Below are 26,655 nucleotides of genomic sequence, written 5' to 3'. Positions count from 1 at the left end.
TTCAGTTCAGTAGTATTGTATCGCTTCATCGGAGAGGACGTAAAACGTGACATTCGGGCGGCAAACAAGCGTTTTAGATTCTCAGTAGAGCTCATTTGTTCACCTGTGGCGCAGTGTTATCGGGCGGTGGATGTTGTTATATTCACTTGTTTTTATCGGAAAAAGGTACATGTAGACCGCGAAAGTGGTATGTTCATTACATTGAGAACGATATTTTGGGACACCCGCACACAGGTTGCCACTTGGGCACCTGATTACATGTGTGGAACTGTACCGTAGGGGTTGATATCGTTTTCTAGAGATGATTAGAACCATTGTGTGCATTTACCATATTATCGTGAATAATTTACACGTACCTGTGAGGTTCTTCCGTTCTAGTGTGTGGGTATCACTTTCGCAAATAAGATAGATTAGTGTGAAGATAAGGGAAATATACGCTTTGCCTTCTGATCGTCTGTAACAAATAGCGAACCCACACTTTTCAATATCTTCGAGAATAAATTCAAAATTGGTAACAATTATCTCCATAGTGCTACTTTGCAACGCAACTCAAACATAGTTCAAGGTCGTTTGGGATATTGGATCAATCATCTGCGTTGTGCTCGGTGCAAGTAAAGAGAGCATAAAGTAGCAGTCAACGCATGGTTATAACCATCGACCAACCTGAACTGGATTCAACCTACAAAACGTGAACCGGTTAGTGTCAAAAGTGTTCGATACGTTGTGAAGGTGAATGCAGGTGAAGCATAAAAAATTGCCACCGTCGATTAGGTACTACGAAAACTGGAATTTAAAACATTAAGAGTATGCCAAAAGGGTAGATTGAAAGTATATGTGGTCAAGAAAGCAGTCTTAAAGTGCCACGAAGTTACAGCTTTTACTGCGTAGGCAGAGTAACTGATAAGGACCGATAAGGCGTATGTATACCTATTAAATAGTAATGTTTACTAAGCATCAGAAAATCAGTTCGATTTAATCAATCTTTTCTCCGGATCTACATTCATTCATCGCACGTACATTGAGTTTTATTATAGCTTTCATTAGCAAGGGGTGGGAATATTGTAGCAGGAAATGTACTCCCAACTGTCTTTCTAATGATTTATAACTTCTGTGCGCATAGCTTAGTTTAACTAGGGTAGATGTACCAATAGTGGAGGTACTAAGCACTATTGAACTTCATTTAACCGCCTAAATTCAAGAAGCGCAATTAATGTACATGTTAGTGTTGTAACGGGAAGTAACGACCATTGGCTTAATGAGAAAAAATATTTCATCGCAGTAATCCACGGCATGTCAGTGAAAAATAATACCTCCACTATTGGTACACTGTTCCTTTAGTTGCGGTATATTTTTAATGTGTGTTCCTATAGTTGCGGAATCCGTGGTTTTCTTATGGGATCCTCCACTATAGGAACACTTTACCGCAACTATTGGTACAAGCAATAACAGTTTTAGCAATTTTAGTGATATTTCATCAGTTTTAAAGCAATTTGAACGCTCTTTTAAACTATTTCGTGTATCAACAAGCCAATACGTCGATTGGCAGTGTCGGTTCTGTAGCTAGTTTAATGAAATCAGTGAAAACGGCACTACCGCAACTATAGGAACACCCACAACTAAGGGAACACTTACCCTACAAACTCAAACTCGATCACAACGAAAAAAAAAATGTTGATAGGAATAAGCTTACTTTAAATTGGGGTTGTTACAAAGAAAATCATTGATAAGATTGTACACATTTTTACACGTCTCCGACATACGATAAAGGAGAGATGTGTGGGATCGAAACTTGTACACATGAGAAATTAATCATACTCTGAACATTTCTTAAAAAAACGCCCTGTTTTACGGATTTCAGTTTCATATGGTACCTACACATATGGTCAGACATTCATAACACGTCGTTTTGATCTTCATTCCAACAGGAACCATCGCAACCGACAAGATGTCGCTCAGTACCAGCGCAAACCTGGTGAAATATCTCCTATTTCTATTTAACTTTCTTTTTGTGGTAAGATAACGACAGAAAAAAAAACATATTTGCAACATCCATTATGGGCTGTCGTCTGATTCTTAACGTTCTATTGCAGATAACGGGTATCACAATTATGGCCATTGGCCTCACCGTGCAAGGTGCATATCACAACTTCAGGGAGATTTTGGATCCACAGTTCTTCAGCGTGCCAACCTTCCTGGTCGTAATTGGCAGTTTCATCTTCATCATTGCATTCTTCGGATGCTGCGGGGCCTACAAAGAGAACTACTGCATGACGTTGACGGTGAGTGGAAGTTTTGAAGATACTTTTGCCTCAAAAAATATTCACAAAACAAACTAAACTGAAACCAAAAAAAAAAACAAAAAGAAATCTGACAGGTTTTAAATGATAAGAGAATAGAATATGACCGTCAAGAATTTGATCTGAAATTTTTCAAAGGATTCACAGAAATTACCTCAGAGATTTCGTCAGGAATTCTTCCAAAATTCCTGTCAGAAATGCTTATCCTCGAAAATTTAACCAGTAATTTCTTCAGTGAGTTAATGGGATCTCCACAGCTTTGTCATTAGAGACTTCTTAAAGATTATAACCACAAGTTTCTCTAAGTATATATTCAGGTATTACTTCAGAGATTCATCCTCAGATTTCCACAGATTTTTTTTCCCAGAAAGTTTTCCAGTAATTTCTCAAGAAAGTTTTCAAAGAATTAATCCAGCATTATTCCGAGTATGCCTCCAGTGAAATGTCGAGGAAACGTTACAAGATATTTTTTTAACAATCCGGAAGATTTTTTTAAGTAATCTCAGATGAAACAGTAGCAAATTATGAAGTAACCCTCGATTAAGTCCTACAGGATCTCTGAAAGAACTACTGAGCTCTTGAGGAAGTCTTAGTAATTTTCTAACGAAAATTGCTTAGATAACTAAAAAATAACCAATCTAATCTCTTAGTAATACCCCACATGGTTCTCTGATGATATTTCTTGAAAACTGTCTAGTGGGAAATTTTTGAAGCAATTCCTTGGAGCAACCGTGGATTAATACTTCAAGAAATCTATATAAAAATGTGTGGACGAATAGTTACAAAAATCAAGGTATAAATTCTTGAAAAAAAAGTTGGACGAATTTCTTCAAAAATGAATGAACCGTTTGGAATTTTATTTGGAAACTTCTGTAGGAATTGTTGAAAGATATCTGTTCAGACTAACTGCCATTTCAAAAAGTAGCATACTTTCTTTTATTTTTGCATATTTCTACATTGAAGTGTATTTTTGAATTTTCTTCGCAACCTTGACTGTATCTCTCTGTAATCGAAAGTTCGCCGCGCTATGAACACGCAACTCGCGACGCTAATAAAAAACTGTTAATTTTCGTTAATAAATACAGTCCATTTCTCGAATTCCAGTCCGAAACCGTACAATATCATTGAGAAACAAATCTAGAAATTGATGCAAAAATTAGTAGAAAATATGTGGATAGTCTCTGGAAAAAAATATCAAAAATGTTTGTGGATATTAGTTAGAGTGCTCCAAGATTTCGTGGAGCAAATTCTAGGAGAATTAGTAGGAAATCTATACAGTAATTTCTAAACGGATTCCTGGAGAATTCCTTAAAAATATTCAAGATTTTTTTAGAAATCATTAGAATAAATCCTGCAGCTTTCCCTTGATGAATCTGAAAAGAAATTTCTGGAGAACTTCGCATAATCATATCTGAAGCTTTCTCTGGAGACTCTAGAATGTTGAACCAGGATTTACTGCAAGCACAATAAGGACAACAGAGTCTTCATATGCCATTTTGGTTAAAATAGAGATTTGAAGACCTCCCACTAAAAATAGAGACCTTCAAATACTTGTAAATGTAGTGATCATGTGAAATATGTCCATGTTTTCCATCAGAGAGTGCGAACGACCTTAAAAGTATTATTCAACAATTTTTAAAGAATTACCATTCAAGTGACAAAATGAAGTCAAAAATGCGTTTCATTTTAATTAAATCTAATGTGCTAACCTGTTCTAGCTATTCAGAAACAATCAACTATTTATGTTTCACTACTTTTTAAAGTTAGTAATTTAGTATATTTGCAACAGCTTTTGTAAAAGCACTTTTTTAAGAAACATCGTTTTGACAGTCAAACTGAATCAAGAATCCATAAATAATACCATGGGATTTTATTTCCGGATTCCTATAGAGTTTTTTTCAGAACTGCCTCCAGAAGCTCTTCTAGGGAAAACTCAAGTTATTCCATGAATACTAGGGTAGGTGCGAAACTATGTTTTTGTATGTTATCAGGGAAGATGATTACTGGATCATATTCGCCACTATTCGCCATATTTTAAAATTTATTTATTTATTGATCTAAAAATTTTGAAAGAAGGAAACCCCCTTTGAGTGATATCAATTCGAAATCGTTCTCAAAAGGCCACAAAACTTCTTTATCTTTTCTTATTACGTTACAAAAATAAATCCATACCAGAGCCGAATTCTTTAAATAGAAGTAACCAAAAATGGGGATGATTGCAGGGTACAAGGGTAGGCCATTTTCTTCACTGAATCACTCTATTATGTTTATCACTAGAATCCCAATCAGCTTGCCAAGAATCCAAAGCATTTTTTTTTATTTTAGCATAACATTCCGAATGAAAAATATTTCGTTTATAAATAATTCCGCGATTAGTTCCTAATTTAGTTAAATAATCAGTTTGTTCATTATCAAATATATGACTATGGGATGGAACCCAAACAAATTTAATCATAAATATGAAATTAAAATTATGAAATTAAAATATTGAGTTTTTAAATTAAATTTAGAAGATTCGACAGAATTAGTACAACTCAAACTATCAGTTCAAATAACGAACAAATTTTGAGGATGATCCTTTATTATATTACATGTAAAGTAAAATGCTATCATTCAGCTACAAAAATAGAACAAGGAGATTTCAATTTGTAAAAATGGACTGCATCAATATTATAAACTCCAAAACTTGCACTATTTTGAATTAATGATCCATCTGTGTAATAAACAAATGTTTGGTTAAAGCCACAAAATTTCCGTTCAAAAAATAGTTTGGCATATCGAACACACAAATTACTTGGTATTTGATTTAATTCCCAATGTAAAAATTTATCAACAAAGGTCTGAAAAGAATGTACATTAATATCACAATTATAAAATGTATTTGGAAAACCAGGTAATATGTTTTCGGTAGAACAATGATTAAATGAGTTTAACATTTTACTAGTAGGATTTATTCCGTGTAAATCACTTGAAATTTGAATAAGAACATGCTGATTTGTGAAATATTGAATAATAAATTTACAATTTTATTCATGGAAATGAATTTTGAGTGGAACCACTCCTGCCAAAATTTCAACAGATTTAGTATAATTTTAAACAAATTCTTAAACAACGAAATCGAATTTTTTGAGCTTGAGCTTGATTGGCCGCCCGTGGTTGCTACTCCAGTATAGCCAGATCAGTTGCACTTACACAAGGAACCAACCAGGTGACTGCTTTGGATTAACAGACACCCTCAGTGTATAAGTGCTGGTGATCTTCTATTTTTAGGCAATAATGGTGCCTGCCACGTCTGAATGCAGACCAATGAGGGGAAGGGGAAGGAGTTGATGATGCATTCAACTGGCTCCCACGGTAGACCGTATATAACACTGCGTCTATGCCAGTTCATGCGGGAAGGGTGAAGGGGTAGGGTATTTTTTTAATGGCAGAGAGGCTTGCTGATTTGGTTAGCAGACTGCCTATGTATCAGGCGCAAGGAAAGGCGTGCTATAATGGTGAAATAATGGAAGTGTAGGGAAACGGTTTATTTCTGTCCGTCTCGGCTATGCAAAGTGATAGATCAAATGTGATATATTAAGAGTGGTAGACAGAAGCAAGTGAAAGATACAACTACAAAGAATTTTACCAAGTTTAGAAAAATTGAGCTTGAGTAACACAACCAAAGTAAAACAACCATATTCTAAAACTGAGCGTATTGTTGTTTTATAAAGAATAATCATATGGGAAGGATGAGCACCCCACCAAGTACCAGTAATATGCAGTACGAAGAAAATTAATCCTTTTAGAACAAATTTTCTAAATGTATTTAATTTGGAAGTTCTAATTTAATTTTGAATCATACCAAATACCAAGATACTTGTATTCAAATACATGTTAAGAAATAAATCTACACTTACTGCGGAAAATATAATATATTTTGTATTTTGCACTGAAAACGTAAAACCATTCTCGTAAGCCCACGAGCCAATATTATCTAAACAAATTTGCATATTTGTGGGCTTCGTGGCCGTGTGGTTAGCGGCGTCAGTCGTCTAGGCGTATTGTGCCACGAGGTGTGGGTTCGATTCCCACTCCAGTCGGTGAAAACTTTTCGTCGAACGAAGAATTCATCACTGGGCTACTGGGTGTTCCGTGTTGTCCGTTGCCTAATGTTCGTGATTGTTCAGTCTGTGCAGCCTTTGGCTGAAGACGGTGTAAATTGTCTTTTTAATGACGTATGATTTCTCTATTATGTCCACTTAAGGAAATAACCTTATCATCAGCGAATTGAACTAAAAAACAATCATTTGGATGAAAAATCATATGTGAATAAATTGTACAAAAAAGGATTCAAACAAAATCCTTGAGGAAGGCCAAAATAACTATTACGAGTAATTTTAGACGATCCATTGTGATAAAAATGCATAATTTTGAATGAGAATAAGTTGTTTCATAGGGAATTTTATAAGTTTTCATTTTATTGAAAAGCAAATGAATCATAAGCCCCAGACACTTCTAAGAAAGTAGAAATAGTATCCTATTTTTTATTAAAAGCAAGTTCAATTTGTGAAGCCAAAAGTGCTGTACAATCACGAGTACCACGTCCTTTTCTGAAACCAAATTGACATGGAGATAAAATATTGTTATGTTCAGCCCATATCTCACGACGATTTAATACCATTCCTTCCATAAGTTTACGAAGACATGATAATAAACTGATTGGTCTATGACTAACAGCCAAAGAAGCATCTTTTCCTGGTTTAAGTATACTAACTACTTTAACTGAACGCCAATCTAATAGAATAACATTTTGTAAGAGAAATGAATTGTAGATTGCAAGTAGATAAACTTTCCCTTCATAGGGTAAATTTTTGAGTTCTATAAATTTAATATTGTCAATACCTAGTGCAGTATTATTTGTAATAGATAATACCAAATCTAATTCTTCTAATTAAACTGGTGAACAAAGCTCCGGAAAATAATTAATCGATTGCTTTGTTCTAAAATTTATAGATTGAACCATATTTTAAATTAAGGTTCATAAATTCGGCATCTACATTGATTGCTTATGGAAGGCGAGCTCAAAAACATCATGACGAAACAAGAAGCAAGGGAGTAATAATATTAGGGATAATGGATGGTTTTCATAAATTTTTCAAAAAATTTTGAGTTGTCTGGTAATGTTGTCACATTATTTTGAAGTGATTGAATGAACTTGAACACTAAACGATTTATGTTTATTTGCATTGTAAAGTGGTATATGATCTGGGGTGACGAATATCAGTACTATGGTGAAAACGGGTACATCCACTCTATGATTTTTAAAAACACAAGGAATCACAATTTTGGAAAATATTTCTCCACAAATTTCATCAAGGATTTCTCCAGCATTCTCTACTTCAGGAAGCAGAACCGGCGTTCCTTTATGGATAAAAGTAATTCTAAACAAATTCCTGTAGGGTAAAAGCACCGGTTTTTGCCAGCCTAAGAGAAAATATCAATTAAAATTATATGGAAAGCCGTATTTATACTGCAAATATGTCAAATGCAAGCTTTTAATCCATATAATGTGTGTAAAATATCAAAACTGAGCTAAAACCATTTTTTCGCTTTAAAAATCCCGTTGGTCAATATAGGCTACCAGAACCAGTTTCGGCCAGACATATAACTTCGGTTCCTAAATTGGCCAATCGCATTGATTACTCATAAGATTGGCCAAATTAAGAGTGCCCTGGCTGAATTAGGTGTATGGGAGTTAAAATTTTAAGGAAAATTAATTGTTTTTGTTATGTTTTGAATCAACTTGGACAAGTAAATGCATGTAGATCTATCATGTGAATGTGATCTACTGAACCGGTACTTCTACTCTATTGTTTCCTCTTCAAACAAACCCTGAATAAAAGTTAACCGAAGCAAATGTCTGAGATCTCCACTTAAAGAATCCTCCGAAGCAATTCAAAAAAAGTTCTAATGCCAAAACGAATTTCTGGAATTCCGTGATAACATTTGGTAGTGTCCTTAGATAAGTTCTATGTTTATTTGAGCAAACTTTATACATTTCAAGTACAATTCATGTATGATTTCCTTAAAGTATTCTTAGTGGAATATTTAAGAAAACACCAGGAGGAATTCTCTGAAAGAATGAAAATATTTTCTGATATTTTTTGGGAAAATATCAGAAGGAATATCTGCAGGAACTCCTGAATAAATTGTATCAAATACATTGTTCATCTTTTGTGAATGAATTTATTTGGATATCCAAATTAGTGTTAGAGACTCAATGATTAATGTTTTTTTTTAGGCCAACTGAAATCCAGATCCACAACGAATGTGGCAAAGAATCTGCCAAACATTATTTTGAAATTCCCTAGAATTTTGCCAAGGATCTTGCCAGAAGAACTACTAAAATTCTAGGGAATTTCAAAATAATATTTGGCAGATTCTTTGCCACATTCGTTGTGGATCCGGATTTCAGTTGGGCATAAAAAAATCGTTAATCATTGAGTCTCTAACACTAATTTGGATTTGGAAGTCAGTTAATTTACTTTGGATGCAGTACCCCTTCTTAACAGCATTTTTTCTCAATAGTTTTCGATCCTGTTGGTGTTCATCTTTATCTTGGAACTGGCGGCCGGCATCAGTGGCTACGTGTTAAGAAATGACACCTACAATTTGGTTTCCAACACCTTGCAAAGCTCCATGGGCAAGTACGGTGGCAACACGAGCAATGAGATCACCTACATTTGGGACGAGATCCAAGTTGATGTGAGTATGAAACTCGAATCAGATAGTATTCAACTCAAGTTTTATTTTGTACGCCTATGAATCTTTCAGTTCGACTGCTGTGGAGTCAATAATGCTTCCGACTGGGGTAAAACTAACGACAAGCTGTTCAATGACACATTTTTGCCAATGAGTTGCTGTCGAACCACCACGGGTAAGTCCGATATATGAATTACCACTGAATTAACAGAATCGCAGAAACGGAATCTTCTATCAACCAGGTGCCATCGGAACGGTTCGTTGCATGGACCCCGACCACAAGGAAACACTACGCACGACAGGCTGCCTTAACTCGTTTGGAAGCTTTATCAAGGCGCACGCGGTAAGCTTGGGAGCGGCCGGAATTGCTATTGCGGTTATACAGGTAAGGAAACATTTTAATATTTTCAAAAAAATGAATCCGCAGATCTCTAAGTCTATTTTTTTTTCCAGTTCTTCGGAGTGCTTTTTGCATGCTATCTATCGAAGCAAATCAAACTGCAGCAAGGCCATACTGGATTCTAGTGCAATATTAGAGGAAAGACTGTGCAATTGAGCGTGACTGGCAATCGCGCATGTTACTGATGGTGTGAATGAAATCATTATCCAATGTGATCTTACCGCAACCGAATATAATATATGTATAAATACAGTTAACATCATATCAGGCTTTTACTAGTTTGATTATTAACGCTTCGAACATTAAAACAAACAATAACGGCACCGGCTGCATCCGAATGCAGGTCAATTTGGGAATGGGAGGGGAATTTTGACGAATTATTGGCAGGGTTGGGAAATAACCTGAAATTCACTCTACAGTAGTCAAACAAAGCCAATCACAGTCAGCGACGCCAGTGAAACTCACGCCCATCGCAGCTGTATGCAAAGAGCCTTGAAAATTGCAAAACACCCGTTGCTAAGGGCAACCCAAAATTACTGTAGAAAAATGTTCTATTTCCCGCTGCATTTCCCGCATTTAGAGCCTTCAATGACACTACTGATTTAAAGAAATTCATGTACCCAATATAGGTTACTTGATGAGAGTTACGATTTTAAACTACTGTAGTGAGAGTGCCACGTTATTTTGGCGAAATTATTACCATTCCCAGCACTGATTATTTGCTTTATGGAAGCCAAGGAGTCCTCTGCACTTCCATAAGAAAACACTGGGAATTTGGATATGGAAAATGATTCGTTTTAGTAAACGATAAAGATATGTTTTGAAATGAATACGTGTGCACATGACCGATACTCTTTTCGTAACCGCAATACCCGAACCGGACACTACTCGGTATGACTTGCCGTATAAAGATTTTGAAAACTTAGAAAATATCATTTCGTGTTTTACAGATGTTTTGGAGACAACTCAACTAATGTGTATGATCAACTCAACCGATTTATATAATTATTTTTAAAGAACAGGGAATTTCCTCAATGTCTGACATTGTATAGTCCATATTTTACTTCAACAAAAAATACTAATAACCAAATGACGGAAATTGAGAAGAAATTGTATATGGGAGATGTCGATTCCTCAAATATTTCTCAAAGGAATTAGTCAAAATTTTCTTAAAATTTTAACTCAGAATACTTGTAGCACAGAGAAACAGACGTAACACTTAGAACAAATCTCGATCAAAATCATAGTCGCGAAAACATGTACGCCCAATGCTAAAACCACTGTAGTTGGCCGATGGACCAACAGGTGCCGGTAGTGTGCAAATGTTAAACACGAACAAAAACGACGCGAGCGCTGCGGGTGGTCGATTGACCACCTACCATATATTCGAATCGATCGTTAAAAAGTTGGTCGATGGGCAGCGATGAGAGTGAGACGTCTGTTTATTTGTGCTTATAGGTTTTTCAAGGCATTCTTCAAGAACTTGAGACTTTTCTAGGAAAAACAACCCTCAAAATGTTTCTACATGAAGCTATAAAAGTCAGAATCATAGAACAAAACCATAAGGAGTAATTAAAAATGTCTTAAGCAGTCCTCCAAAACGAACACCGAACACGTTAGTTCAGGCGGTTTTCTACTCTCCTTGTACTCGTGTGCAAACCGAAACGCTTGAACTTGAACCTAAGTCCAAACATGTGTAAAGTGAACATCGGTTCAAACGCCGGTTTGAAAACCGTTCCATTTGTATCTCAATTGCAACCGCGGATCAAATTTTCGTGCAAATTTTCGGTTGCATCCGAGGTTCAAAACGATGAGAACAAATCTCGATAAAAATCATAGTCGCGAAAACATGTACGCCCAATGCTAAAACTACTGTAGTTGACCAACAGGTGGCGGTAGTGTGCAAATGTTAAACACGAACAAAAACGACGCGAGCGCTGCGGGTGGTCGATTGACCACCTACCATATATTCGAATCGATCGTTAAAAAGTTGGTCGATGGACAGCGATGAGAGTGTGACGTCTGTTTATTTGTGCTTGTAGGTTTTTCAAGGCATTCTTCAAGAACTTGAGACTTTTCTAGGAAAAACAACCCTCAAAATTTTTCTACATGAATCTATAAAAGTCAGAATCATAGAACAAAACCATAAGGAGTAATCAAAAATGTCTTAAGCAGTCCTCCAAAACGAACACCGAACACGTTAGTTCAGGCGGTTTTCTACTCTCCTTGTACTCGTGTGCAAACCGAAACGCTTGAACTTGAACCTAAGTCCAAACATGTGTAAAGTGAACATCGGTTCAAACGCCGGTTTGAAAACCGTTCCATTTGTATCTCAATTGCAACCGGGGATCAAATTTTCGGTTGCATCCGAGGTTCAAAACGATGGTACAAAACGGACATACAGAAAACAGTTGAAATCCACGCTTATAAATTTCTACTTATCGTGTCTTATTTATTTATTTATTTATTTATTTATTTGTTACATCAACAGGCAAAGTGAGGCCCCAATGATGTTGGTAGTTAAAAACATACAAATCGAGACAAGAAAGGTCAAATCTACAAATAACACATATGGATGTCAAGAGGTAAAACTTAATCTAAAGCACATTCAAAGCCGTTGTCAGTTGTTTCGTCCAGCAAAAAAGGATGAAAATCTTCGACGTAAGAACTCACGAGTGAGATGAAAGTCGAAGATTGATGCGACTCGGTTGAAAAGTTTCAGTAATCCGTTGATCCCACCGTTAGTACTGTAGTTCGTCCGTCGGAGAGGAAGCCTTAGGAGCGAACTATTGCGGAGCAGTCGTGGTCGAGCATTCAAGTCGATTTGTTCGAGGATTGATGCGCAGTCTATTCGTCCCTGAAGCGTATCGGCGATCGTCAAAGCTCTGATTGTGTCTCTTCGCGTGCGGAGTAGCTCGAGATCTATTAGTTGGCATCTGCCTTCGTAACTAGGTAGGCGGAACGGATTCGTCCACGGTAGTTTGCGAAGCGCAAAACGTAGAAAGCGGCGTTGAACCGACTCGATTCGCTCGGCGCCGTTGTTGTATGCAGGACACCAGACTGCAGAACAATATTCCAGAGTGGAACGAACGAGGGAGCAATAAAGCGACTTTAGGCAGTAGATGTCCGTGAAGTTTTTGGCGATCCTGAAGATAAATCCAAGGGTTCTGGACGCCTTGTCTACGGTGTACGACACATGCTGCCTGAAAGACAATTGTGAGTCCATGATGACACCCAGATCTTTCACGTGGTTAACGCGTTCGATAATCGTCCCATACAGACTGTAGGCGAATAGGGTCGGCTGCTTCAGTCGTGAGAACGTTATAATTGAACATTTGACTGGGTTAACTACCATCCTATTAAGAGAGCACCAGTTAGCGAAAGCGTCAATCTGTTGTTGCAAAAAGTGGCAGTCGGTTGTAGAGCGGATCTGTAGGAACATTTTTAGGTCGTCGGCGTAAGACAAACGAGGACCTTTGATTAGCAGATGAACATCGTTGAAATACAACAGAAAGATCAACGGACCCAAATGGCTACCTTGTGGGATGCCAGAAGAAGCAGAAAAGCTACTGGATTTGAAATCGCCAATTGAAACCAATAATTGACGACCGGTGAGGTACGTCCGGAACCAACATAACAAATTGCCGCTGACACCAAGTCTGTCGAGTTTTGCGATCGCGATAGCGTGGTCCAGCTTGTCGAATGCAGCAGAGAGATCGGTGTATATGACATCCGTCTGCGTACGTTCCGTCATGCTATTAGTGATGTAGGATGTGAGGCACAGTAAATTAGTGGTAGTTGACCGGCCCGCAGTGAAACCATGCTGGTCGGGGCTGAGATACTGCTGACAGTGTGAGAGCAAAGGTTCCATAACGACAAGCTCGAAAAGTTTCGAGACGGAACACAGCGCCGCAATTCCTCGGTAGTTATTCACGTCGTGTTTACTTCCTTTTTTATGTACTGGGAACATGTACGCGGTTTTCCAGCAGGACGGAAAAGTGCCACTGGAAAGCGACATTTGAAAAAGATGACGGAGAGGAACTAGCAAGTTGTCGATGTGTTTTTTCAGGAGTGCGGAGGGGACACCGTCTGGCCCCGGATTATTTGAGGATTTGAGCTTTGAAGTGGCCTTGGTGATCGTGTCGAATTGTACGTCGATAGCACTCAACGATTCACCATTCAGAGGAACATAACTGGCTGCGCGGCTTACTTGGTCCTCGGTGATGCCCTCATCGTTGAAAACGTTGGCAAATTTTTCAGCGAACAGCTGACAGATTTCTTGCGTGGTAGATGCGATTTCTCCGTTCAGCTCCATAGACGACGGAAGGCCAGATTCCTTACGTTGTTCATTTACAAATTTCCAGAAGGATTTGGGCTTATTTTTAAGTTTAAGCTCTATATCTCGCTGGTGCTGAGAGTAACATAAGCAACTTAATCTTTTATATTCGTTATTGATCCTCACATAATCGTCCCTTAGAGGAAGCGTTCGATGCTTTGTTAGTTTCCTTAAAGCGGCTCTCTTCTGCGACTTAAGTTGGCGAAGCTCTTTTGTTTGCCAGGGAGGATGTGCGTCTTGAAGATGTATGCGCTTTGGTACATGCCTGTCGATGACATATGAGAGAACATTTGAAAAAGTAGTTGCAGCGACTTCAACATCGTGGGGGTCAAGAATAGTTGCCCAATCGATACTTGACAGGACATCTGCAATGCTACGATGATCGGCTTTCACAAAGTTGTACGAAACAGAGGATCGTCGAATTCGGATATCTGGTAGCCTTCAATAGATATCATCAACGCAGGATGATGAGCGACATCTTTTACTAAGGCGCACGGAGCCTCGGAAATTATTGGTGCTTTTTCTTGGAAACTCACGAAACATAGATCCAGACTACGGTTATTTTCATTGACAACGTGATTGATTTGAGTCAATGTGGCGGCACTGTAGCTATCCAACAGATTAATCGCACAGGCATGGAACGACGAGCACTCGGGGTCCGGGTAGAGGAAACCGCTGTGAGACGGTTTCCACGAAACACCAGCAAGATTGAAGTCACCGACAATGATTATTTCGTCCGTCGGAGATGCTGACTCCATCATAGAGAACACAGATTGACAGTGAGCATTAATAAGTTCGACGTCGCGCACCCGATCGGGTGCAATGTACAAGGCGCACAAAAACAATGTACGACCGTCGAACTGGATAGATACCCAGACTTGTTCCAAGCACCTCCACAGGCCGTTGTCAAGAGCTTTCACTCTCAGTCCAGAGCGAACCGCCACAAGAACACCGCCTCCGGTGCGTTTGCAGCTATTGTTTGGATTCCGATCGCAACGAAATACCTCGTAACCGGATCCGAATACCTGATTAGAAAGCGTTTTAGAGTCAAGCCAAGTCTCGGTTAAGACGATAATATCGTAGCAGGCATCCGAGACGGCTAAGCGATAATCGTCGATACTTGTATTCATGCCGCCGACATTTTGGTAGTACAGAACGATGTCTAGTTTCGAAGTCGCTGCCGAAGGTTCGCTTATTCTGGAATGCAATAGTGCGTCAGGTGTCGAATGAGTGCATGTTGAAACAGGTGAATACTCGCCAGAGTCGGGTTGTTGGAAGACCCTCTCTCCGTTACCGACTACAGGACCAGAACGACTGTGATGAACGTGGGCAGCAAGAGGCAGGACTGTAGCGGAGGGATCGAGGGCTTCCATGAAGCTTTCTACGATGCGTTCTGGTTGTCCAGCAGCAGATGAAGTTGAAATATCGTCGTTGATACTAAAAATTGAGGGCGCATCAGGCGACGAAGGAACAGAGGCTTGAATGTACTTGCCTGTGAGTGCGCGATGGAAGACCCCTGATCCGCATCTAGCTAAAGGACCAGGACGACTGTGCTGAGCGATGGCGGGAGATGGCACGACTTCGCTAGAGGAATCAGGGGCTTCCAAAAAGCTGTATACAGTGCGTCCTGGTTGTGAAGATAGCTGGGTTGCGCAGTGAGCTTCTATTGAAGGGCCGTCGATGGAAATGAGATAATTGTCGGCGGACTCCAGATATGAGGAGGCCATGGTCGCAGCGATTTGACTATACAAGCGATTACTCGTGGTGGCAGAGGGATCCACAGCGCTAGAACGTGAGAACTGATCAAGCGGAGAAGAGCTACTAAACGATGAATACTTGCCTGTGTGAGAGGGTTGGGAGACCCTGTTACCATACTCGACAACAGGACCAGAACGGCTGAGATGGCGGGAAGCAGCTTGCGCGACTGTGTCGAGAGGTTCGAGGGCTCCCATAATGCGACAGACAGTGCGTTCTGGTTTACAGCATTCAGGTGTTAACAGCTCGGTACAATGCCGGATACCGGAGTTGAAAATGGCGAGCTGGCTGGATCTGGGGAAATCAGGATAGCAGGCGTGTTTTGGCGTGGCAGCCACAAGTTTTTTGATGTGCTGTCTTCAAACTCGCGAAACAGTATTCCTTTCGGCCATGTGTCCGCGTTGAGCGCACATATGATATAGTATATTCTTGTTTTTTTTTTTCATTAAGTTACCGCAAAATGTTACCTAAAATATTAATCTTTGTTGATTTGCTTACATAAAACGTTTATGCAAGCCTCAAGGGTATTGTGATTTAAACCAAGAAGTTCCGTATGATCGTAGAAACTTATCTGCGTGTATTTCAACCGTTCTCTGTCTGTCTGCTACCTAAGCTTGAACCGAAGTACACATGTACACCCGATTTTGTTTTTGCACGGGGGATGCGTACCGTGCAAAAAAAGTTTTCAGTTCAAAATATCAAAAACCGTGAAAAAAAAGTAACACAATTTGTCAACGATTCATGCAAAAATAAGATTTGGGCAAAAAAAATGTATGGAAACTTTTTTTGCACGGCCGTGTAAAATAAATCCGTGCAAAAACAGAATCGGGTGTACCGGGTTTGGCGTGATACACTGGTACAGGAACGAAGCGTTGCAAGGTTCAAACCAAAGTTGCACATCGGTTCTGTTCATTAGAAGACTGGTCTTAAGATATTATCATCGACAACAACAATTGTAACAATTGATTTCTTATTGTTTCGTCTGCCAGGAGAGCGGGGTTCAGGCTACGCCCCGATAATGGCTCAATTAAATTGTATTATTGTTTTAGAAAATTTCGGAAAAATCAAATCCACATGCAGTGTTTACACAAAATGTACCTGCATATTGTTAATTCACCGCTTTATTCATTTCCTTCGGAACCATGCTCCATTATGATCGATAGCGCCGATATATCATCCACTCCTTGTTCCAACTGGAACTCCGGTTCATCGTTCTCCACCAGCATGTCATCCTGAGCCATCACCATGTGCACCATCCGCCCCACGTTGCTCTCATCCATCTCGACCTCCTCCAGATCCATGTCGGTGGATTTCTCTTTATCTGCTGAAGAGGGAGTCTCTTTTGCCGCAGCGGCTGCGGCAGCCTTTTGCGACCTCTTGTTGGCGATGGTCTTCAACAGCGCTTCCGCCTCACGTTTGGACTCCTCGTGTTCCAAGCATTTGTACGCAAAGTGTGAGGCTTTATCAAATTGATCGTTCTTCTCGTAGAAATTGCCTAGCGTCATGTACGCGTGGCAAAGAGAGCTCTTATCTGCAACAGCCTTTTCGTCTGAGCAAAATCTCAAAAACGCCGGAATGGCCTTTTCGATCTCCTCGCGCCGCTCGTACAAACGAGCCAAGTTGTACAGCGCCACGCCCTCGATATCACCTACATTGTAAGCCTTCTGGTAGCATTTCAGCGCATTTTCGCCCTTTTCAAGTTTTTCGTAAGTCTCTCCCAGCGCTACCAACATTCGACTATCGTAAGGGCGCAGTTGTTGAGCTGCCTTGTAATAATGTAGACTGTAGAAGGGCATCTTCAGAATTTCGTATGCCTGTCCCAAACCGTACCAGGCTCGGAAATCTCGTCGGTTCACCTCTGCGAAGGAAAGTGTGTAAGCATTATTCAAATAGTTTCACGGTATGTCCGAAACATTTATTACGAATTACGATTTGATTCGATACCCGACATTCGAAAGATATGGTATCCTAAAATCGTTACCACGAGTTTGAAGTAGTGATTTGAATATTGAGGTCCATGATCAGGGGATACTTTCATGTTAAAAAAAAAAACAATCAGTGCATCATTTACCATGACCCCACAGTTATGGATCAAATAGTGTGGAGTCCAACCTATAAAATTCAATAGAACGGCATGGAAAACGTAAAATTGTAATTCAAAAACACGAATTGAATCGTTTCAAGTTGGAACCTCGGTTAGCAAACTGTTTTGAGTGTAATATTTACATAGAATTGCATAAAAATTAAAAATTGTATCGGTTCCTGAAAACATAATATGGATCAATTTTCATATTATGGATCAAAAAGTGACATATTACGGATCAGTGCGCAAAATCAAGAGATTTTCAACTCAATGCATCTGTATTGCATGGTATAGCGAAAGTTAACAATGTGTCATATATTACTGCAAAAAATAGCAGTGTTAGAGCTGGAAACAAGGGTAAAATGGCCTTTTTTTGTGATACTGCATTGTAGTAACTGAGACATGAACTGTTTTCGCTATACACCAAGTTTACCACCCATTTTTGTCTGCTAAAAAATGAAATTTACAAACCTTGATGTTTTATTAGTGTTATCCTTAGTGCTATTGTCTGAAAATGTCGAATCCAATGCACAGAATAGCAGAAATCTACATTCTTTGGAAGTGATCCATAACCGTGGTAAACGATCATTTCCTGGTCCATATTATGGATCACTAGTTAGAAGTGCTAATATTCAATATTTAGAATCAACAATCAAGAAAAATGTTTTCCAAAGATGAATTCATACTAAATCGAAGCGAACGAGCATAAAATATGTTATAACATTTGTATTTTACCACCTGTGGAAGCTTATGAATGCTGACGGCACTTCTTACAGAAAACGACCATATAATGATAGCTGTGTGGTACCAACTAAACATTTGTCAAATATACCGTTATTTAGCGGTCGAATGTTGTGCTTAACATTACAAATGGTAGAAGACAAATAGTATAACATGGGAAAAATATGTTTTACGTCAAAGTTTATGTTTTGAGCGAGTTATCCGATGTTGAACGCCAAAGTGATCCGTCACTGTGGGTGATCCGTAACTGTGTGGGTATGGTACCATTCAAAAACTAATCAAACAACCATCGGCCTTACATTAAAAATCAAAGAGATAGAGTTGTGATAATTAACCTGAAGTATACGATTTGACAGATAACTTTGGATTATTCTTACAATGTATGTTGTAAAATAAAAGTTTTTTTTATTTTACGATCAACCCTTCATGCCAAACATTGTCGAATGCTCCTGTCCATGTCGGAATCCGGAATTCGTTGATGTGGACAATCATTCTGTTTAAAATGACCTTTTCAAATGTTAGAGGAAAGCAAACTGATTGGACGATAGTTGAAAGCTTCTGCAGGATTTTTGTCTGTTTTTAAAATTTGTACAACCTTGGCATTTTTCCATTTGTCAGGAAAATATGCCAACAGTAAACATTTGTTAAATATATCAACCAAAAATGATATGCTACCTCTGGGAGTTTCTTGATAAGGATGTAGAAAATTCCATCATCGCCAGGGACTTTCATATTTTTGATTTTTTTAATAATATTTCTCACTTTTCCAAACCAGTCTCCCAGGATCTTTCGGATCCGTTCTCTTAATTGAGAATGTTTTCGAAGTCCTGAGTAATTTGATTTTCAATTGGACTATTTTTTTTTCTATCTTTATTAACGAGATTTTTAACCCTGGGTTAGTTCATCTCGGGATCAACGGCCTTACTTCCCTTCCGAAGGAAGTCGGCACTATAACTCTTACGATATAAATGACTATGTCGGGGATGGGATTCGATCCCAGGTCCTCGGCGTGAGAAGCGTGTGTTCTAACCCCCACACCAGGTCCGTCCCCACATCAATTGGACTAGTGTGTCCTAAATTAAAATTATGCGCGCTTTGAAACTGCACAGCAAGTTTTGAGATTTTTCACAGATAGTAATTATTTGTTTTCCTATTTCAAGGCCAGAGTTGGCCACTTCCCTCTGGCATTGAAACAGGAAAACAATCAGGGATGAAGCTTGAATATCCCGCCATTTTAAACACACGGAGAGGATATACCATATCTATTGAATAGTGGTTGCCGAAGTGCAGTTTTTTTAAGAAAAAAAAATCGGTTTCAGACACATCCTTTCGATCAGTTCAACATAAACAATTTTCAAACTCACCAACAGCTTGCCGGTAGCTCTGAATCGCCGCATTGGTGTTCTTCATCTCCATGAACTCGTGCCCCATCAGCGTCCACGCCGACAGATAGCGCGGATTCAGCTTCAACGCCCGCTGGAAGTACACCACGGCCTTGTGGTGGTCGGCCCGGATGCTGTAGTAGTTCCCCACCACGCAACACGTCTCCGGACTGTACTTATTGATGTCGACGGCTTTGTGCGCCAGATGAGCCATCTCAGTCTTCATATCTTTGACGAACAGGAGATTGGAGTAGGAGTCTAGATTATCCAGGCGGAAGGGATCCACCTCGTGCAGATGACGGAATATCTCTATCGATTTGTCCACGTCTCGCTTGTTGGAGAACGCAATCGCCAGCTGGGTGGGGATGAATATGCATTTTCCGAATCCCGCGCTTTGGAGATGCTCAAAGATCTTGATTCCCTCGTCATTCAAGAACAGTTCAATGTACGTGTATCCGACGAATATCTGCTTCATCCAATGGTTCGGCAATTTGAGATTCTGAAGCATATTCTTATCCGTTACCAGCGGAGCGAGTTCCAGCCAAGCTCCCCACAAAGTCGGTTCTGCATTGATGGCATCCACAAAGATCTGGACCGCCATCTGATTTAGATCCAGCTTCTTCAGTATGACCCCATAAAGCCACATACAGTATCCATCCAGCTTGCGCTGTCCATGATCCGCGCGAAGCGTGGCCAGCAGCTCCGAAAAATCCTTCACGTGGCTATTGGAATTCACTATCGAATTGTCGCTCATATTATCCAGCCGCTTCTTTTCCTTGGACATGTAAGTGGCGTACATGTTCAGAAAGCGGGGAACCGGCGATTGGCAATTCCGCGTAAAGTACGCCGACCGATCATACTCTCGCACGTCAAAGTAACTCTTTGCCAGCACGTAGTCATCGTACTCTTCCTCTGCGATGCCGGTGTGCAGATTTTCGAAGGATTTCCCCGAGAAACTCACCGAAACATCCGTCAGTCCGTGGCTTAGCTCCGACAGCCATTTGGCGCTTTGGACCAGGCCGCGCTTGTTGCACTCGATGATTCCGAGCAACAGGTCTTGCTTCACGTCTTTCAGGTTAATGGAGAATGTTTCGTTCATTATTGAACCCAGTGATAATTTTAAAGCACGATTTACAGCAAAAACCTTTTTAATTTCCACGAAAAACTCGCGATTTGTTTTGAATCCCACCAAGAATTCGTTTAGAGTAGAGTGACTGTAAACAAGAGTGACGTCACGTTCCAATTTTGACAGGTCTCCTGCTCAATTGGAACGCGGATTTGTATGGGAATGACAGTTCACCGCTGTTCCAATTTTGACATTGACGCCACTCTTATCTAAATCCACTCTGGTTTATGGCCGGTACGCTGATCATAAGTACTGTGCAAAAGGATAGGACAAGAAACGGTCAAGGAATGATTCCGCTACCGAAATTACTTTAGCTGTACGCAGCTGAGAAGTAGAGCTAATTTCATAACGTCGGTAACGCCTGCCATACAAATCAAAGGGAGCTGTCACTTTTCCGAACGGAAAAATGTGGCGCTCAATTATTCCGCAAGTAAAAGTGACATTTCGCTCAAACTGAATCAGCTGTCAAAATTACTTTGGTAAAAAGGAGAAATTTTACTTGATTGATTTACGTTTCAGGTCCGTACTTGGCTTTAGAGTTGTTGATAAACACGTTACACAAAACTTCGAGTACGAGCCGAAAGTGTTACATTCGTTACCATCTAGGCTCAACGCGGATGAAATATTTCTAGAGTTATTTTCGGACAAATCAAGCATATTTTCTCAAAATGTCATATCTAACATAGGAAGGATTCGAGAAAAATGTGATGTAATATATTTGTACAGCTTTTTTAATCCTATTGCAATGTTTTGCATTTCTTTTTATTGCTGTGTCTATCTGTGCAACAAAATAGTCAAGCTGTGTGTAAAAAAAGAATGAAATTTTTGGGAACATACATATAGAGTGACTGTAAACAAGAGTGACGTCACGTTCCAATTTTGACAGGTCTCCTGCTCAATTGGAACGCGGATTTGTATGGGAATGACAGTTCACCGCTGTTCCAATTTTGACATTGACGCCACTCTTATCTAAATCCACTCTGCATACATAGTTAGTGTTATTTTTTTGAAGTGTATAAATTGATATCGATAACAAATGCAAATGCATTCTACAGTTTGTCAAATTGTTAAATTTTGGTTCCGTATAGTAAAATGCATGTTGCCATTTTTATTTATTTATTTAGGTTTACATCAACAGACTATGTATAGTCCCAATGATATTAAAAATAAAAACAAAAATACATAGTATACAACAAAACAAACGTGACAAAACATTGAATATAAAAAAGTCAAGATCGTAAAACATTTCAAACTTAAAACATGTCTTCAGTTCCTCCGGCCAGCGAAAAAACTAGAAAATTTACGGCGAAGCATATTTTGTGTCAGGTGCAGGCGTTGCAGAATTCGCTCTCATTTGAGAATGAAGCACGATCAAAGCAAGCAAAGAAAAACATCCCATCTGTTGCGGTCGTCATTGTATCGCAAGGTGTAACAAGTCTGATAAATGGAAGCAGCGAGCGAGAGCCCCAACGAGAGAGCGATGATAAAATCCATTTTTCTCGCTTGTTTACCATTGGGGATAGGTGTTTTTCTTTACTGGCACGATAAACAATCCACGAACTTCCAATAACAACAGTGTCCCCCAGGCTTGGAGCATGTTTAGAGGGGTTTTATCATGCACTACTATCCCCCCAATCTGATCAAACTTGTAGAAGTACGATAAACAGTCTCTCATAATGTGCAGCATGTTATGATAGTTACAGAGAGCGATACGTGAGAGATTCTCTAAATTTTCTCAGGATTCAATCCCTGGTCAGGTGGAAATCGAAGATCGACGCCACTCGATTAAAAACACGTTGCAGACCATGAACTGCATTGCTCAATCCATAATTGGTGCGACGAAATGGAAGCCTCATCATCGAACTATTCCGCAGTGGACGAGGTTGCATGCTGAGATGCATTTGTTGCAGGATAGCTTCGCAATCGATTCTTCCGTTTAGAGTATCGACAACGGTTAAGGCTCTACAAACGTCTCTTCGAATTCGCAAAGCTTGCAAGTCGATCAGTTGGCAGCGGCTCTCGACTTGGCAGCGGTAACTCGAAAGGCGTCTCTCCAAGGTAGCCTCCGAAGTGCAAAACGATGAAATCTCCGTTGAACTGATTCGATTCGCTCACACCCGTTGTTGTAGTTCGGACTCCAGACCGCAGACCCATATTCCAATGTTGCTCGAACGAGGGAACAGTATAACGCTTTCAGGCAATAGATGTCAGTAAAGTTCTTTGCAGTTCTAAAGACGAAGCCAAGCGTTATTGATGCTTTATCGACTATATAAGCGATATGATGGGAGAATGTCAGTTGCGGATCCAACAGAATACCCAAATCCTTAACGCAATGCACTCGTTCGATTGGCGTACAAAAAATGCTATACTCGAAGATTATCGGCTGTTTCTTCCGTGAAAAAGTGATTACGGAGCACTTTGCTGGATTGACGACTTGTCGATTGAGATCACACCATCCAGCGAAGACGTTTATCTGGTCCTGGAGATAACGGCAATCGGCAATTCAGCAAATTCGCAGAAAAATATTTAGGTCTTCTGCGAACGTCAGTCGACGCCCTTCCACAAAAAGTGCACGTCGTTAAAATACAAAAGGAAAATCAACGGACCCAGGTGACTGCCTTGCGGTATGCCTGATGACGCGTAAAAGCAGGGTGATCGATATTCTCCTAAAGCTACCACTAATTGACGATCAGTGAGGTAAGAGCGGAACCATCTCAAAAGGCTACCTTCAACTACAAGCCTATCGAGCTTGGCGATTGAAATATCGTGGTTTAGCTTATCGAATGCCGCAGATAGATCGGTGTAAATCATGTCTGTCTGGGCGCAAACATTCATACCAGGTCCGTCACACTCGGGCTCAGATTGGGTACCACTTCTAGTACTGCATTTGGTCCCTCGGTAGTACAAAAGGTACCCAAGTTTGACAGATCGCAGTACACTTTTCACGGCATTCTAGATTACCTTATGAGCCATAAAATTTTGGGCAACTGCAAGAGACATGGAGGTCTTTAATTTGTCTTTGTTCATACTCTCAATGATGTACGACGTAAGGTAGAGCGGCCGATAGTGAATCCATGTTGATCAGCACTCAAATACTGTCTGCAGTGTGCGCTTAGCAGTGACCACCAGCTCGAACAGCTTAGCTACAGCATTCAACGATGTGATCCCACGATAGTTGTTAACGTCACGCTTGGTTCCTTTCTTATACACGGGAAACATTTCGGCTGTTTTCCAGCAAGTCGGAAATGTACCGCTGGTAAGCGAAAGCTTTTCACAAAAGCAGCTGCAACACCTTCTGGCCCCGGCTTGAACGAAATTTTGAGCTGTGATGCCGCTTTCGAGATCGTTTCTTGAGTAAGGGCCCATTCACAAATTTCATAACGCTAGAGGGGGTGGGTGGGTGTCGTGAGGCTGTTACGGCTCATACAAAATTTGCAAAATATTCATACAAAATGCGTTACAAGGGGGTAGGTGAGTATCGAAAATGACCATTTTCAGCGTTATGAAATTTGTGAATAAACCCTCGTATGCTGCTAAGCGTTTGTTTAACCAAAGGCACATTGTTGGCCGCGGTATTGATGAGATCGACGGAAAGCTGTTCGTTTACGAACACACTTGCAAATTTGTTTGAGAACAGATTGCAGATTTCCTCTCGGTTAGACTCAGTAGTGCCGTTGAATGTCATGGATGATGGCAAACCAACTTCCTTCCGCTGTTCGTTCACATAATTCCAGAAAGATTTGGGTGCAATTTTAGTCGGCGTTGTATTTTATTCTGATGACGATAAAAACAGAAACGACTAAAACGCTTGTATTCATAGATAAGTCTAACTTAGTAGCATTTTGATGACCATTTGCGAAATTTGGTAAACCGTCTGAAAATGCTCCAGACTAACGCATCTGGAGGGCAAATCGTCACGAAACGCATATTGTCGCGCGCCCACTAAATCATAATGCGCGTGTGGGACACGCGACATGTGACTCGTTCCCGACATAACTGTCATAATGACAGGTGTGGCGCTGCATTCTTACGATGTTTATAAACACAGCTCACTATTGACAATTCAAGTGACAATTAGAAGTTCGGCAATCAAAACTTCGGCGAAGTTCGGCGTCGGCATTCTAATTAGGTGCTTCGCCGACACATGTGTTATGCATAAGGATTGCCTTTGTCGGCGTAGCACTGCGGTAGAATGCCGACACCGAACTTCGGCGAACTTTTGTCGGTGATATTTATTTCATTCCTTTTATGAACTTCGGTCTAAAATTAATCTGAATGCACAATATTCAAATATTAGTCGCGACGCTTGGAGATTGAGAAAAAATATATTAAAAAAAAGTTTGTGCTTCTTTCTATCGGATCCATAATATATACAAACACATTTGTTTTATATATGGGGAATTCAATGCGACGGTGCTCAGACGTCAAAGTCAGTTTTACATCTTCTATTGCCATTCGAGTGCTTTTTAGTTGGATTTTTATCCAACCAGCGAACATCCAACCATCGAGTTATTCAATGTACACGGAGAGTTTTGGAAATACTAGATAGTGTATAAATTATCCCATTTTTTGCATATCAGGATTTTATTCAGTGCAAAGTATATGAATAATGCACCGCCAATATGATTTTTATGCTATGCTGTGCATGTCCAAAAATTATTGTTGTCAAGGGATTTTGGCAACCCTGTGTTATACTAAGGACTTTGTGATTTTTCATTTACAGTTGACGATAGTCTTTTTGCACGCGTTCGCGATGAAGAACAACGGTTTTTTTAGCGCTACGATTAAAATTAGGAAAAAATCGTATCCCAAGTGTAACGATTAAACATGTTTCTATCTAAGAGGAGTTAATGAAGTGTAAACAATTTAATTAGCTGTGAGATTGAATACAAAAAAGGCAAATTTCCCGGAAAAAAAAACCTCAATTGCGTTGGATGGGAGAACGAGGATTATTGACTATAAAGACGACGACGGATGGTAAAATCAGCAGTACTGATCATCCACGATCCCAGATATTAAAAGTTTGAAATTTTTTCCAGCGGATTCCTGTTTTTACCCAAGTTGACGCAAACTGAATTCCTGCCCACCAACGCATTTTGTCCATTTCGTGGTTGACCCACCAGTACCCCAAAAAGGTTAGCATGCCACCGGAATACCGAGTGTATGGAGGTCGCAGGGAGGATGATTTCATCGAGCAATCTCCACCACGTTATACGATCTGCAATACTTTCTGCATCGATACAGATGGATTGAATATACATGAATTCTACCAGGATGTAATCGAAATCGAATGGTATTATTAATTTAGTGATAAATGGATATTTTTGTTAATAAAATCATATTCATCGCATAAATTTGCATTTTGATATTAAAAAATAAATAATAAACAAAGAAAACAAAACACTCTTTAAAATCGAAATGATGAATTAAACCGTTTTATGCATGCCGTAAATAATCACAGAATATACATGGTGAGATATAAATGCTATTTATACTAGAGAATCATAATGTTCGAAAATGCATGGCAAGGGGTGAATAGACCGAATATTGTTATAGTATGACTTTTATACTGTTTAGCATATTATTTTTTAACCGTGTAGCGGACCCCCAACGAGCGAATTCCCACTAATACTTAATTTTGGGTAAAACTAAAAATATAAGTAAAAAATTGTCTTCGTGCAGAAGCAGAACATTCATCTGGGTCTGAAATAGTTCAATCATTCTTGGTTGGCTAGCAGCACTGGTGCGTACAGTGTTTGGTGGGTCATTTGGGTGAAATGAGAGGGTGGTG

The 26,655-nt window shown here is 39.6% G+C and overlaps 2 protein-coding genes across 5 annotated transcripts; one reads left to right on the top strand and one right to left on the bottom strand.

Annotated features, from left to right (window-relative positions):
* Positions 1–9,710, top strand: LOC5577626 (CD63 antigen). 4 transcript variants are annotated; one of them, XM_021846557.1, is made up of 8 exons: positions 1–165; positions 531–696; positions 1,926–2,011; positions 2,091–2,279; positions 8,868–9,044; positions 9,114–9,216; positions 9,284–9,426; positions 9,495–9,710. In XM_021846557.1, exons 3-8 carry the CDS (start codon positions 1,946–1,948, stop codon positions 9,564–9,566), a joined length of 750 nt encoding a protein of 249 aa, XP_021702249.1. In that variant the 5' UTR covers positions 1–165; positions 531–696; positions 1,926–1,945; the 3' UTR covers positions 9,567–9,710. The 4 variants fall into 4 exon arrangements, with proteins under 4 accessions (XP_021702249.1, XP_021702248.1, XP_021702250.1 ...); XM_021846556.1 differs by lacking the exon at positions 531–696; XM_021846558.1 differs by lacking the exons at positions 1–165; positions 531–696 and adding an exon at positions 715–739.
* Positions 9,711–16,614: 6,904 nt separating this feature from the next.
* Positions 16,615–21,006, bottom strand: LOC5577625 (cell division cycle protein 23 homolog). The gene is made up of 2 exons (XM_001656569.2): positions 19,721–21,006; positions 16,615–17,390 (listed from the first exon to the last, which is right to left on the bottom strand). Exons 1-2 carry the CDS (start codon positions 20,835–20,837, stop codon positions 16,654–16,656), a joined length of 1,854 nt encoding a protein of 617 aa, XP_001656619.1. The 5' UTR covers positions 20,838–21,006; the 3' UTR covers positions 16,615–16,653.
* Between the last annotated feature and the right edge of the window lie 5,649 nt (positions 21,007–26,655).

This window comes from Aedes aegypti, chromosome 2 (genome assembly GCF_002204515.2).
Source record: "Aedes aegypti strain LVP_AGWG chromosome 2, AaegL5.0 Primary Assembly, whole genome shotgun sequence".
NCBI classification, from domain to species: Eukaryota; Metazoa; Arthropoda; class Insecta; order Diptera; family Culicidae; genus Aedes; species Aedes aegypti.
The sequence above is the reverse complement of the archived record's forward strand: the minus strand, read 5'-3'. Positions and strand labels throughout refer to the sequence as shown.

Excerpts from the sequence above, each read along its gene's own strand:
- LOC5577626 (XM_021846556.1), top strand. The coding sequence starts at position 1,946 with ATGTCGCTCAGTACCAGCGCAAACCTGGTGAAATATCTCCTATTTCTA. Across the intron at positions 9,045-9,113 it reads GGGACGAGATCCAAGTTGAT|TTCGACTGCTGTGGAGTCAA; the intron begins GTGAGTATGAAA and ends TGAATCTTTCAG. Across the intron at positions 9,427-9,494 it reads TTGCTATTGCGGTTATACAG|TTCTTCGGAGTGCTTTTTGC; the intron begins GTAAGGAAACAT and ends TTTTTTTTCCAG.
- LOC5577625 (XM_001656569.2), bottom strand. The coding sequence starts at position 20,837 with ATGAACGAAACATTCTCCATTAACCTGAAAGACGTGAAGCAAGACCTG. Across the intron at positions 17,391-19,720 it reads GAGCTACCGGCAAGCTGTTG|AGGTGAACCGACGAGATTTC; the intron begins GTGAGTTTGAAA and ends TTTCCTTCGCAG.